Genomic DNA, 16,076 nt, shown 5'->3' on the forward strand with positions numbered 1-16,076 from the left:
ATAACTGGAAAGTCAATACTTTTGAGGAATGATGTAGTACATGCTCATCAATCAAAGCAAAGAAAAACACCCACATTTAACGGTGTTGGTAGGTGGGTTTTGTTACCGTTGGTTGGAGCTATGCTAGCTGTTTCCCCCTGTTTCCAGTCTTTGGGCTAAGCTAGGTTAGCTGTGACTGCTAGCTCTGTATTCAGCATACAGACATGAGAGTGGTATTAAAGCAAAGGAAAACAAACAGGTAACAGTGATGGTAGCTGGAGTTTGTTATCTTTGTATGAAACCATGCTAGCTGTTCCCCCTTGCATCCAGTCTTTGGGCCAAGCTAAGCTAGCTGCAGCTTCGTACTTAGCATAAAACATGAGTGATATCAATCTTCTAGTGTTACTCTGTCAGAAAAGCAAATGCGGATCGCTAAAAAAATATTGAAATGTTCCATAAACATTGAAAATGGTCTGGAAAAGACAACAAAGCATGCGTTTAGCCACATTCTGTAAATGTCACAATGAATGACGGGCACAGGATTTGCACACATGTGCATGTCAATGCTTATTTTGCTGAGGTTGTGACAGCAAGACTAGATTTAAAAATCCTTTGAAAAATGTTTTGTTTTTTGTGTGCACATCTTTTATGACTGAAAACCTTTTTCCAGACTGAACATCTTCGTATGCACGGCAGCATAACTCTCCCTCCAGGGTTCTGCTTCAGCCCACTAGGGGCTACTTTAACCGCGACAATTATTCCTCCCTGAGAATGTGTGTAACTAAGCCCTGTTGTTAGCTTTAGCTTTGCCTTCCAAATGGCATGTAGGCCAATTATTGTTCATCAATTCATCACAGGGGTTGATGGGAGAATGGCATAAGAAAATGCCATACACTACAGCAAAACATTTCCCATTTCCCGTTAATGGCACAAAGCTTTTGTCCAGATGTGGCTGATTCTCTTGCCTCCTCTGTGCTCTGAGAGGGAACGACCCTACGAGGAGGAAAATAAATGGGCTGGTGAGGAAAATGTCCGGAAAAGTGTGTGAAAGTGTTGAAAAACCGGGGCAATCATGCTCAACCTCTCCTGGATCTTAAGTAAACACGGACCACACCAGCCCGGATCTCCTATACAAATCATCCAGGGGAGCACGACCCCACCAAGCACACACACATGCAGACACACACTCGCCCTCACACTTGAGTCACACTTGAATCAGACACATGGACACGTATACAGAAAAAGAAGCACATACTGTACAGCGACAAAAGCAAGGCGAGGAACAACCAGACATTAAGAAGGTCACATCCACATGGACATCTTATTAATGTCTCTTCCGTGATCAAAGGGACTCCATCCACGACTTACACACACTTTGCTGTCAAGTGTCTCGCTGCAGTGGAGAAAACATGCATCTCAAGGATTCCTCTCGATGATGAGCGTGCTTTTGTGCTTGGCTAACATCTGAGGAAATATGAAGAAAGCGCCACTGGAGATCATTGTTTCACCGTGACTAATATCACGGACAGACCATAGCATCGCTCTCTGTTGTGGTGCCGGCAGTGAGTAACGACTTTGAGGCATTCGTTTTCAGCTTGTTTCTGGGAAGAAGAATAAAAACGGTTGATGATTAGCTGCAAATGCTAATCAGCTACGCCGAGTCCTAATCTGTCAAACTACATTTCACGAACTTCATTCGTAGAAGACGTTGTTGTTTGTTCCTCCTTAACACGAATTTAAAATCCACAAGCAGCTTGGAAGTTCTCATCTGTGATCTTTCCAGTCCCTTACGGTCACATGTTTGTTGTTACTCGACCACCAATTGATGTTAATCTAATTTCGCACAAATTTAATTTACTCCTCTCTTTCTCTCCTCTCCAGTTTTGCAGAGTAGACATCTTGAGGCTTCTGCCACCGCCTCACTACATTGTTGCTTTATTCTGCACGTATTTGTATCTTGAGATAATACCTTATTATGTATGATGTGTATATATATATATATATCTCAAGCTTCCTATACCTTGTTGGGGTGTCCCATTTCACATGTCTTGTTTTTGAAAATGTAAACTTGTGAATATAAAATAAAATGAGAATAGGCAATCCTAGAAAACACTTCCCATGTGTGGCCATAACTAAAATATATATATATATATATATATATATAAAAAACTCATCACAACTTAGTAAAATCTTTGGCTTCTCCTAGCATATCCATGATGGCATGGTTTGCATTTTTGTCATTATTTTGAGTGGTTAAAAATATGGTGATATATATATATATTTAGCAGATGGGGATGAAATTGGAATTTATTTTGAGTCGTGTTGAACCAATGAAATTCCAATATTCACCATCGTTTTAGCTCAGTTTTGGTCTCCACCACCGACTAACGTAAAGTGCTATTTAAAGAGTTTATTTTCCATTTCAGTCATTTGTATCTTGAGATAATACTTAATGTAGTATCTCAAGATACAAATGATATCCCCACCTGCGAAATATAGACAACGGTTTGCTTACAAAATCATCATATCAACTTCTCTAATGTCATCACTGGTGCTGCTGTACTCCTGAATCCATCCAGGTTCAAATGGAAAACTGATTGTTTGCATTAAAACCAGCAATGATGTCACAAGGTCATTGGCATTCATATCAGTCTACACATTGAACCCATCCATTAGTTGATACTTTGGCAAACTGCTTTATTATTCCTACTGCTGTGAAACTCATTGTGCCGAGGAAAATGGTGTGTCATGTATTGCATTTGACAATTAAACGGATTTGGACGCTGATTATAATTCCAATTGTAACAGTATCTGTTAACTTCTCTGCTCCCTCTGATTCTTGGAGCCTTCGCAGTGAAGCAGTGCATGCTGTGGTTTCTGTCTGCTTTTCACATTGGCTCAGAATTCAGGAGTCAGGAACTGAGAGCAGACCTCAAGCCTGACCACCGAAATGACCCACAGCACCTTCTGCAAACAGAGTGATCAGGTTGACTTACAACGCCTGAGGGACTCGCCACTTGAATCGCGACACACCTACATTTCTGTCTCCCTCTTCAAGAGCCCTTACATGCCCACCAATAGACGCAGACAGTCTCCACGTTTGCTGTATTCCTTTCCATCCCGTCACTCTGCACCTTCTCAAAGCTGACCGTTTAACGATTTTACCAGCTTCCTATGAAAGCCTCGGTGCATGGTGGGAAATTGACAGATTTGAAGTCCAGCAGGAGAGTTACATTATAGAAGCTTTGACAGGGCCTGCTTGGATTGGTTCCCCCTCTTTGCTTGCCACTGCTTTGCTGGCAGGACGGAGCCTCTCATTCAGAGCACAGGAGACAGAGTTTCAACCTTCAGAGCCATTTCGGATCCTCGAATTGTAAATCACAACGAGCAATAAAATATAAGTACAAACCTTGAAAACCATAAGCTGAGCTACCCACGGTTTGGGGGAAGTTTAATTATCATCTGATGGTATAAAAGAGAATTTAAGGCCAAATGCGGATGCAGGTTTGAGCAATAAAACACAGGACATAAATGCTATATGGTGCAGCACGCGTTGTCAGTCCATACCATGCGGTGTTGGACATGTTTCAAGAACGCACGATGAAAAACCTGTAAGCTAATATCTACCATAAAAATAGACGTTCTTACCATCCCAGCTCTCCTGGCGATGACCGTGTGGAACTGCCCATCCGAAACTTTGATCATAGTCATCAGTTTATAAGTTCCACTTCCCAAGTTGAAGGAGAAGCGCATCCGTCCCTCGAAGATCTCCAGAGCCAGGAACTCCGCCTTGTCTCCGGTCTGGTTATCGTGGTTGTACATAAGCAGCGCGTTGCTCTTCAGGGTAGCAAACTTGATATATATGTAGTTATTGTTGGGATCCAGAGACGGAAATTCCATGTAGGAGAGCTCCTCAAAGCCGTAGCTGTTAAGTTCGCAGTGTTTGCCGAAAACCCCTGAGGACAGAAACCAAAAGAGGAATCAGAGAGGAAGCCAATGAATGATTTACCATGAGATAAAAATATCTACACATAAAACAGAATCTTTATCGAGCGATAATATTAAGGTTTGTATTTAGTAGTACCAAAGCAGATATCACTGATGTTGGATCATAATCTTGCATCCTTAAATCATTTTTTTTGTGGCCCATATCGGAGGCTTATGATGACAGAACAAATAATAATCATGACAAATGGAGACACAAAACGAAACGACAGTAGCCCCTTTTAAGTAATGGGATTATTATAGCATGACTTTTGGAGCACGGGAGATTGCATGTCTTAAACATCTTGCTTTTCAATTTACCCAGGCTCGCTAATACCCTACAAAGTTTCCTACTATTACTTACCAAATGGACAATGACAGCAATATTCATCCACCAGATTCTGACAGGACCCGCCATTAAAACACGGGTTACACTCACAGTGATTGATGATGGAATCACACGTTTTGCCTGGGTTCACAGAACAACACAAATTAAAATGGATGGGGTGGCAGACAACACAGGGGAGGGGGACTCAGTTCACTTTCCCCCACAGGCCAAGTCATGCAGGCACATCACAGATGAGAAATGCACTGCAAAAAAAAGGGAAAATCTGGGCTCCAACACTTCATTTAGAGTTGTCGCGAGTCTTACCAGTCTTTTTGTCGCTGCTTTTAATTGAACTATTCATATCTTAAACGGCACTGTAACTTTTATCCATTTACTTTTTCTTGTAATGTTTAATTAAACTATTCATATTTTAGACTGCACTGTAACTTTTATCCATGTATTTTTCCTTAATGTTTATTTTATTGGCTTTTCTTTTTTAATGCTTAATGTCTTTCATTTTTTTTTTTTTTTTTTGTAAAGCACTTTGAATTGCCTTGCGTTGAAAAGTGCTATATAAATAAACTTGCCTTGCCTACTATCAAATGTTTGTCGGAACAACCATAAAATACATAATAGGAAGTTGTGATTTCATCTGTTTAGTGACTCTATCTAAACTTCAGAGATGCTATTGAGGAATAGACATTGCTTGTCCAAGATGACATCACTTGATCCAAAACATCTTGAAACTTTCTTTGGAGAAAAAAACATGATCTCACTCAATTGGCAGATTATTCTCACTAAGAATAATCAGATTTTCAAATTACGTTTGGATAAGGCTTTTTTTTGCAGTGCAGAAAGAGAAACAGTTGCAATGTACATATAGTTGGGTGGGTAGAAGGGGGTATCATGCACCCCCCTGAAATATACTTCTAATCAGCTTTTCTAGATTGGAAAAATTGTGTAGAAAACGATTAGCTATGTTAAAAAGTTGGCAAATTGTCCCACGTATATTTTTTTCCCAAATTAGTGTTTATTTACCCTAAAAATCGAGTATATAGTATAGTATAGTATAGTAGTATAGTATAGTATATATATATAGTATATAATACATTGCTGTCACATATGTCAACATGAAAATGAGTTGGTGCAACATCATGATAAGAAACGTGACACGGATAATACACATAAAGGGGCAAGGCAATATATGCTCCAGACATGGCACAATACAAAAACACTGACAAAGACATTCTGCAAATATATTTAAGTCTGTAAATCCCGAGACAAGCTGCTTAATGGAGATTGATTCCAGTGCCAAAAACCAGGCGGTGAAAACAGGAAGTTGAGAGTTCACTGTGAGGGCATGCAAACTACTGTAAGTCAAATTTATTCCCAAGGGTAATTTATCTTGATGAAACGTTAGAGATTTGTGGTGATATTTTATCGTCATAATAAAAAGGGACAGTAATGACTTGACTTGAGGTAAATAGCCTGCTTTGAAATGTCTTTCCTATGCAGTCAGTGGCAGGACAACATGCAGGATTCAAATGGCTTTTCTAAGTAAATCCACTTAAAATCTACTCCCCTCTTATCAAGGGGTAATGATACAGTGTTTTCATTAAGTTTCCAAATCAAAAGGCCTGATTGGATCTGTTATAAAGCTGCTCATTTATCAAACAACTCAAACTGAGGTAAATGTGTCAAATGTTTATATTGATTATAAAATCCATCTGTGTACAGTTAGATCAGGAGTATCTGTGTGTGCTCATAGCTGCAAGCACACGAAGGCACACAATGAAAAGTGATACTGGTGAAATGTGTAAGGAGACTAAACTCAAGTCTTCACTAGGGCCAGCTTCGCATCGTCTTTTTTATTAAAGAAAACATGGCAGGCTGATTCGCATCACAGCTGATACCCCCCAACCAGTAATCCAAAAAACAAACTGTTTTTGGCAGACATGATTGACCGCTATGGCTAAAACACTGCTTGGAAACATTCAGAAGCAAATATTTTCATTGGACCCAAAGCATATGCTTGAGTAAATTATTGTGTGAGTGTCGATGTGCGTGTGTGTGTGTGTGTCCACATGTGTTTTTTCCAAGCCTAACATGATTGACTGTGTAGGCAGATGTAAAATGGGACTCCTGCGTGTATAGTACCTGCAAAGCCGGATTTGCAGAGGCAGTTGAAGCCGCCTGGGAAGTTCTGGCACAGCGCCCCGTTCTTGCAGGGATTGGAAAGGCATTCGTTGACATCCCTCTCACAGGCCATCCCGGTGAAACCCTCTGGACAGGTGCAGGAGAAACCTCCCACCAGATTGTGGCAGGTGCCGCCATTGTGGCAGGGCGATGGCTGGCACTCGTTTATGTCTGTCTCACACAGAGCTCCGGCGTATCCTGGCCTGCAGCTGCAAGCGTAGGGCTGCAGCGGGTGGTTGGAAACAAGGATCACTGGGACACTTTCTTCTGTCTTCATATCAGGCCCGACACTGAGACGCCTCTTGCAGCTGCCTCCATTCTGGCACGGGTTACGCGTGCATGGATCATGGTCCACCGCATCTATTTGCACCCCGCTCTGTCTATATAAAATGTCTTTGATACTCTGGAAGAATGTGGCCACACCACTGGGGTTGACATATTGTCCGTGGCCTCGTTTCACAGCTGCCATGAGGAAAGTCTGATTGTTGAGTTCAAATGCTCCATAAAGCAGCACCCCGGTGCCGAGGCCTGCAAGCTGAGAGTTGGCAATACGTAGAAAGCTGAGGTAGTGGTTGGTCAGGAAGCTTTTGACTCCTTGAGAGTTGAGTCGAATTAGTATGCTATTGTCCACTGTGGCATTCGTGAAACCCATGAAGAGGACTCGAGCTGTATTGCTGACTGACCCGTGGACGCCGTCACTGCTACGGACAGTTAATTCAAAAGTTCCATCTGTTGAGCGAGATTTTGAGTTGAGGTTGCACGTTCCAGTCGGGATGTTAAACAGACCGGAGGACGGGGGAATAAGGGAGCAGTGGAACCTATCCTGAATGTCCGGGTCTTGAGGTTTGACATCTCCCAAAGATCCACCGGGAAACATGTTCCCGAAGTAGTGGACAAAGATTTCTACAGACCTCGGCTCTGACGGATTGTCATTCTGATCGTTTATTTTGACGTGAATTGTTCCCGTGGAGGACATCTGAGGCACACCAGAGTCCTTGATCACGACAGAGAGGTAGAAGTCGCTAATCTGCTCCCTGTCGATCTCACGACTGGTGGTTAGCACTCCAGCTGCACTCAGGCTGAAGTAGCTTTTGGAAGAACCAGAACTGAGCAGGCTGTACAGGAAAGGGCCTTGGTTTGGCGCTAGATCTGCGTCTGTCGCTGACAGCGTCGTAACTTCAACGCCTGCTCTCTGATTTTCCATCACCTCGGCATAAGCAGTGGTCAAAGTTGGCCCGTTATCATTGATATCTTCCAGGTTCACAATCACCGTGGTGCTTCCAGTTGCGGGGGGTGTGCCAGTATCCACAGCAAGAACTGTTAGATTATACACGGGAGTTTTTTCTCTGTCGAGCTCTGCAGCCACAGACACTTGGCCAGACTTTGGGTTTATCGTGAACACGTTTTTATCAAATTCAGGAGCAATGGAGTACGAAAACCTGCTCCAACTCGGGACAGAGTCTGAGTCCTCAGCACTCACGAAGGTCACAAGACCTCCAGGTGAGAGACCTTCGCTGATCTGCACATCATAGAGTTCTTGGGTAAAGACGGGAGGATCGTTGGCATCAAGGATGGTGATGTTCACCAACACCTCGTCAATATCAGCCCCACGGATGCTTCCCGCGTTCTTTGCCAACACCTTCAGTGAAATCTTTTCATCCTTCTCCCGGTCTAGACTACCTGTGACATAAATCTGGCCTGTTTTCTTGTTAATGCCAAAGCCTTTCTTTCGGCTCCTCCCAAAAATGAGGTAGTACACCACTCCATCATCTCCTTGGTCTCGATCACTGGCGAACACTTCCCCGACCACTGTGCCTTTTGGAGCGGCTTCAGAGATTTCAAAGTAGTACTGTTTTGAAACAAAGCGGGGTACGTATTCATTGGCACCCTTAAGTTGAATGTTGACATTGGCGAAGCTGCACCGCTCTTCGTCTGGGACATTGAAAGCTTTCACTGTTAAATGGTAGACCTGCTTAGCCTCGTAATCCAAGAAGCCCTGGGTGGTGATGGTCCCGGTGTTCGGGTCGATAACAAAGAGGTCACTGTCTGATGACTGTATCACATACGCCATGACTGCATTAGCTCCCGAATCACGGTCTGTGGCATTCAGCTTGACCACGGTGGTGCCACTGGGAACATTCTCCTGAACAATGGGGAAGTACTCCTCGGGATCAAACACGGGGGGGTTATCGTTCACATCGGTGACATGCACTGTAACCGTGACGTAGCTTGTTTTTGAGATCCAACCACCATCAGTGGCTGAAACCCTGAGCTCATGTTGTTGCTTCTCTTCGAAGTCCAGAGGCAGAGCGAGGGATAAAAGTCCAGTTTTACTATTAAGTGAAAACAGACCCTCGTCGTTGCCTGAAGTAATATTGTATGCGATAAGGCCGTTCGTGTCTTTGTCTTTGTCTCTGGCAGACAGGGTCCTTATTGCCGTTCCCACGACAAGGCTTTCAGATACAGACGCTGAGATTTGGCTTTGTGAGAACTCAGGGGTGTGGTGGTTTTCCTCCGTGACGGCAATGCGTACTGTAGTGCGCGCCGACAATGGAGGATTTCCTCTGTCGCTCGCTGTGATGTCAATGAGGAAAACTTTATTCATATCCGATGTCAGGGAGGAGGCGACAGTAATCCATCCACCTGTTTTATCTAGTTTGAATTTACTAGAGCTGTTTCCTCCTGTTATTAAGTACTCAACAACTGAATTAAGGCCAAAGTCTTTTTCATCGTGAGCGACAACCCTAATCAGTCTGGTGCCGACCTTGACACTTTTCGTGACGGGAGTAAAATAGCTGGGTAAATCAAACTCGGGGGGATTATCATTGCTGTCTACAATGTTTACAATCACCGTCGTCTCACTCATCAGAGGTTTCACTGCCCGGTCTGAAGCCGTGACAATGAAGCTGTGGCGATTTATATTTATACTACTGGCACCTGTCGAGTTCTGATATCTTAACTGCTGCTTCACAAATATCTCTCCGGTGCTGGAGTTAATTCTGAAGAACTCCGACTGAGACCGAATGAAATAGAAGATTTTGCCGTTAAAACCTTCGTCAGGATCCGTTGCGGACACCCGTGTGACCAGGGAGCCCACTTCAGTGAGCTCCGGGTGGTCCAGATAGTAAGAGGGACGACTAAACCGGGGGGCGTTATCATTAATATCCGTTATAAATACGGTTACATCTGTGCTAACTGTCCAGCCCGAGTCATGGGCCGACACTTTGACAATATAATGATCTGTGTCTTCTCTATTGAGCGGTCGACTTATTGTTATGTCTCCTGTGTTTGGATTTATATTGAACGGAAGACTGCTATCTGTAATTGAATATTTGCTAATGGCATTTGAACCAGCGTCCTCATCTGTGGTGGTGACTCGGGTGACCGTGTAACCCACCGGGGCATTTTCCGCCACCGTAGCACTGAAGATCTTGGAAAAACGTGGAGCATTATCATTTACATCCAGGACGTTAATAATCACTTTGACCGCTGAGTTTTTCGATGGCAACCCGCGGTCGGTGGCTTTCACTTTCAAAGCGTACTGAGCCGCTTTCTCCCGGTCCAAAGGCCTCGTGGATCGTATTTCACCGGTTGCTCTATTTATGTTGAAACTGTTCTCCTTGTTGCCGTCAATAATGGCGTATTCAAGCTGTCCATTGGGCCCGCTGTCCAGATCAACGGCAGACACGATTAACACCCTCTGAGGCGAAAGGCTCTCCAGTATCTCAGCATGGAAGGGATCCTTATCAAACACTGGGTGATTGTCATTCACGTCCAGCACTGTTATTTCCACTTTCTCATACGTGGAATACGGTGGGAAGCCTTGATCTCTGGCCTCAATCCAGAGCACGTACTTCTGAATGTGTTCATAATCGAGCGGATGTCTGATGGACACCTCGCCTGATTGCTGATCAATATGGAAGGCATTGTCCAGGTTTCCACTTGAGATGTAATACGACAAAGGACCACCCCTCATAGATGACCCAGTGACTGTTGTGACAACGTGATTGGTCGCCTGGCTCTCAGGGAACGTGAAGGCACGCTCCTTCAGTTTGATGACGGGGAAGTTTCCTCCGGTAACAAAGCGGACAGTCACGGTGGTCGTGTCCGTTTTGGGGTTAGTTCCTCCATCTTTTACTCGGACTGTGAGGGTAACTTCCGTGTTTCCAGTCAGCTTTTCAATGGCAGTGATGGCACCTCGGACGGGGTCGATCTTGAACTTCTCAGAGTTTCGTCCGATGAGGGAGTAGTGCAGCTGGGCGTTGGAACTAGAGTCCTCGTCAGTGACAGTAACAGCGAAGACCAGAGACCCTGAAGACACAAAGGACATGTATTTAAAGAAAGCATTTGATGCATAAACATGGACATATTTAAATAATGTATATACTGGGAGAACAAATCATTGAAAGTGAAAAAAAGGGAAAAAAATAGCTTAAAGGTAGGGTAGGTAAGAATGGAGAAACCAGCTCGAGTGCGCTAGAATCTGAAAGTACACAACCGGAAAAAAATCTGCCCCTTCCTTCAGACTTCCTCACAGAGCCCCTCCTCCAACACACACAAACATGACCAATGAGTGGTTTGTGTGCCCAGATGGAAGGCTGACAGGCAGGTAGGCCATCCAGTTACTTTAGCCGGGCCGGCTCAGATGATTGGTCGTGCTTTTTACAGCGCTACAGCTTCCACAGATGATATTTTTGTATGCATTTATTGTCAAAGCATTTAATATATTCATTGCTATCGGGATGTTAGGAGCATTCCATGGAATATAACAACACGTGTTTCTGACTTGAGTAAATGTACTTAGTTACTTTAAATCACTGATAATATGCATACCATTTTTCAACTAAACACCAAACCAACAAAACACTATTCCAATCTGTTTCATGTCCATATCCATACATTAACAAACATGCTTTATCTTAATTGTTAAGTCTTCAGTCGACTATATCCATGACATCAATATGTAGAGAGGAAGTGATAGGACAATAAGTATACACTCTCTTAGGGAGGAGTCTTAGTGGAGGCTTTCAAAAAAGGCCTAAAAAATGCATCTTTTTAGAATAGCCTTTAACTAGATTTTTAAATCCCCCACATTACGCCATGCGGGCATGAATGTCACAGCTTTTATTATGTTGTTTTAATTGTTTTTTTATTGTATTTGTTGTTTTGTTTCACCCTTTTTAATTTTTAATTTTGTAGCACTTTGAGTTTTGTTTACGCAAATGAAAAGTGCGCTTATAAGTAAAATATATTATTATTATTATAACTAAAAGTGTTTCTGAAGTGAATTACCTACCCCACCTTTAACATTAATTTACTTTAATTATAAAACCTCATTTAAGTATAATATATATCTAAAAAAGACTGTTGCTGCACTGTTTGAAAAAAAGCTAAATTCCTGTATTTTCCAATAGTCAAAGGACACATAACGCGACCCTGTTCTGAGAGCACAGTTACAGTATGAACAGGTGCCGTTAAAGACGTGCACTGACCTGCTGCAGTGGAGGCGGGGATGTGGGTGACGTAGGGGTGGTGGTGGAAGCGAGGAGGGTTATCGTTGATGTCCGACACCGTCACAGACACGGTGGCAGAGCTGGACAAGCCCTCAGGCTGCCCTCCATCTGTTGCCACCACCAGCAGCTGGTAATTGGCTCTGTCCTCTCGATCCAGCAGGGAGCTGGTGATAATCTGTCCTGTAGCCGGGTTGATGGAGAACTGGCCGTGTCCTCCGGTCAGGCTGTAGCTGTAGGACAGATAAGGTAGGAAGACGTTTCAGTGAGAACTCTGTGAAGGCGAGATTACGTTGGACTATTTGCGATAACAGGAATACAGTCTGACAGTAAATGCTGATAAATGTCCTGAACCTGCCAAAACATGGTGATTAGAAGTAACAGATTTCCATTTGACTGCTTGTCCTCCTCACTATCATCAGTCCTGTCTGATTCCCTGTGTTGAGTGCACATCAATCTTCTCTGTTTTGACATTTTGATTAAAGAGGCAGAGAACTACTTCTAGAAACAGAAAATAAAGAAAGTCAAGCACCTGCAAATAGTTAAATGTTTTATATGTTCCAAATAATTACATTTTGAATGGACACTAAAAAGTATACAATTCCACAGCTTTTCCAACTTCCATAATGACTTCTCACTTGCTCTTGAGCTACTTCAATTTCTGTATCATGAGCTCATCTTACGTTACAGTGAGGTAAGTGTGTTATTACAGATGTTTCTAACATTAAAACTGACCGCCAGGTGTTACATACGCCCTTCTCTGGATACAGCTTCGACAACTTGTTTGCTGCACTGCGACCGACTGAATGCTTCAATATGGCTTGAAGTGTCCGTCTATAGAGGGCACTGTTTCAAGCTTCATTAAAAGCACATTTAACTGAAGAAATGCCCTTTAATGGTCCCCACATTGTCCTGGCTTGACATCAGAGCGGTGAACTGATTGAGCATCCAGAAACTGATTACATCAAACACAGCCACTGTGTCCTGCTACACTGCTCACACAGAGCCCCTACAGTTCAGGCAGGTTACACACATCCAGAATCATTCAAAGGGTTTCGCTTTTCTATGAGGAAGATGATATTTACATTTAAAAAAAGTACAAAGTACATGCATGCAGAACACCACATAACATACAAGTCTGGGGGCTTTCAAACTGATATCATGTTTCACCAGAAGGACCCAGACGTAAATGTAAACTGACACATACATGTACACACCAGTGCATATTGTGAAAAGGCCTTTTGAAAAAATCCCCCTCCAGAGATGGGACGACAAATTACAGAAACACGTGTGAAAGCAGACTGGATGCAAAGCTTATTTGGACATCGTCAACCATATAAACAGATCTGAACGGACACAAAGCCAAGTTTGGGACTTTAATTTGCTTTGAGAATCAAAACTAATAACTGAAGGTAAGCCGTTTTGGGCTCCATTAAGGGGCCTCTAACCCCCCAGGACCCCCGATGGGCACAACTCATGCTGTCATGGACAATTAACATCCTCATTACCATGTTTTGGGAAACTGGAGCGCACTGCGGTACCCCCCAATATGCACCCAGTGGGGTTACCGAGGAGAGAGGAGGGGCTGGACTCGAGTCAGTGTCCGGCTGAGAGAGACGGGCCAGAAGCTTTAACAAGCCCCCCCCGTGGAGAGGGGCTGTGAGTGTGGAAAAGCTGTCGTCCAGCTTGAGAATGGCGGCCCGAACAATGATTTGAGTGATGACTACAACTCTACACTCAACTAAACTCCTGTCAACAACTGCAGCATTGGCCTGGAATGTCACAAAGATGGCGATGAAGTAAAGTGATTCTCTGAAGGCGAGAGGAAAGCCACACCCAGCCCTGTGTGGAGCTGAGAGGGTATTCTCCCCCCAGGGAATCAAAGAGGAGTACAGCGACTTGATAGTGCACAGGATTTCAGGAACTGCATAGATCTCCTCTCGATGTAAAAAAAGAAAAAGTTGTATTTGTCTCATGCACACAACATATTTAATGTCTGTTTCCTTAAGGTGTCCCCGGGAAAATCACTCACCAAACTACGGTTTAAGGTTATTTCTATAATATGTTAATTGTTTTTCTTAATGAAATAACAAGATTAAATGCAATTCTAGTAAAAACATTTACTCTTGCTTTGTCTATCCAGTAAATTGCATATTTTCTTATCTTTATTTTGAAACCCCTTTTAAAAAAGGACTGAAGTCCCGAGATCAGTCAGAACTACTTTTCTGTATACATTGGATTAAAAGTGCTCGACAGCGCAGACGAGATCTCAAGGGTCATGAACCCTAATGTTCCAGTTTGAGCTTGGCCCGAAATATGCTTTGGATTTAACTTTACGATAAAAGCATCAATTTACAAAGACATTGCAACCGGGAAAAGGAAAACTTTAGATCCCAAAAGGTCTTCAGGGGGTCAAAGGGTAAAATAGTATGAAGGAAAATCCTCCAAACTAAAAACATTTCAGCTGTTGGATTTCAAAAGTAAAGCACAAAAAAGAATCCCCTAAAAAATATAAAAACAGAACATAAGTGGAAGGTTATAAGACATAAGACCAACCTTATAACACCGTTGACGCCCACATCTGCATCGGAGCTGTTGACCAATAGCACATCGGCCCCTGTGGGAGCGTTCTCCATGATGGTGGTGTGGAAGGCGGAGGCGGTGAAAACAGGGACGTTATCGTTCACGTCGTCCACCAGAACTGTCACCGTCCCCGTCCCGCTCAGAGACGGATTACCTGGAGACAAACAGGGAAAAGAAAATACTGTTAGAGACAACAGCAGTTTGATTTTCTTTCAGTGGAAACGTTAAAGGTGACATGTCATGCTTTTCCGGTTAGTACCCGTCCCCTTGTTGTTATGAAGGTTTTTATGCATGTGAACGGTCTGCAGAGTCAAAACCCTCAAAGTGCACCCTGTAGCGAGTAAAACTCTAACACAGAAAATACCTCCCCAAAACGCCTCGTTGGAGATACGTCACTGTCCATTTGATTCTTCCGGGGTCCTCATGATGTCATGTCGTCCCCGGAACGAAATGGACCAATCCGTGGAGCCGTTACGTTACGTCCGCGGAGCCGTTACGTTAAGCCCCCGCTGATTGGTCCAAATTGACCAATCCACGGACTTCCTCACACACTCAGTGCAGGCAGCTCTGCTGATCTCTCCTCCCTGGCTGCAGGCTGATAACAGACAGTTGGCATCGCGGCGAAATTCTCTCCGCAGACCCATTCTCACGGTGTTTATCAACCTTTTTCTTACTCGATATCAAGCCACACTTATTGTTGTTACTTCGGCTGTGACTTTGTGTGTGCTCAGGGTGAGTTTGGCTGTGTTTCGCTGTGTATCGCTAAACAAGGAAATCACACCTCCACGGAGCTCAGCGCGATTCACAACGTCCCGACTGGTCCCGACCAATCGGAGCACACTGGGCTCACAGGGGGAGGGGGGCAAGAACTGCAACGAGCCGTTTAGTGGAGAGAGTGAATACACATACTTTACAGAGATGCGAAACCAATGTGAGTTTGGAAAATTGCACAGTATAAATCTATTCTAGTAGACCTCAACAATGGAATTATGATCAGTGGAAATGGCCGTGACATGTGACCTTTAAGACGAAGAAAAGCGTCAGGGACAGAAGCAGCTCATTACTCTCCCCATTCACACGATGGACCTCAACACGGAGCGTTTTCTAACCCACAGAATAAGGGCGTCATTAGGACACTCTGACTCGAGACACATTTATTGTACATGACTTGTCATTTGCAGCTAGATCCACACTGAGCCAATTCCTACTCCTGTGAGGGTTCAGCCACAATATTCCTGCCGCATTTAATGCAAGCAAATTCCTCTGGCTGCAGTTGTGGGTTTCCATCAGCAGCACCGCCACATCAACACCGCGCAGAACACATCAAAAGGACTCAATGTCTCTGAAACCAAATCGTTCAGGCGTCCTTCCTGGGGTCTTGGACAGTGCACAATTTCATTTCCACAGCGAGGTATCTATTTTAAGGTGCATGGCACTGAGCGAGTTCGTCTGTGGAATTCGAGAGAAGGAGAAGTGCTATTTTCAGCAAAAATCTA

At 43.7% G+C, this 16,076-nt stretch overlaps 1 protein-coding gene across 1 annotated transcript in view; it reads right to left on the reverse strand.

Moving 5' to 3' along the window:
• The window catches only part of fat4 (FAT atypical cadherin 4), a gene marked incomplete at its 5' end in the record, with an annotated part of 115,980 nt that overhangs the window by 16,090 nt on the left and 83,814 nt on the right, over positions 1-16,076 (reverse strand). The window contains 5 exon segments of the mRNA XM_034093057.1: positions 3,628-3,935; positions 4,328-4,432; positions 6,449-10,798; positions 11,980-12,230; positions 14,554-14,734. Coding sequence (XP_033948948.1) covers positions 3,628-3,935; positions 4,328-4,432; positions 6,449-10,798; positions 11,980-12,230; positions 14,554-14,734 — 5,195 coding nt within the window.

Source organism: Pseudochaenichthys georgianus, chromosome 10, assembly GCF_902827115.2.
Source record: "Pseudochaenichthys georgianus chromosome 10, fPseGeo1.2, whole genome shotgun sequence".
NCBI classification, from domain to species: domain Eukaryota; kingdom Metazoa; phylum Chordata; class Actinopteri; order Perciformes; family Channichthyidae; genus Pseudochaenichthys; species Pseudochaenichthys georgianus.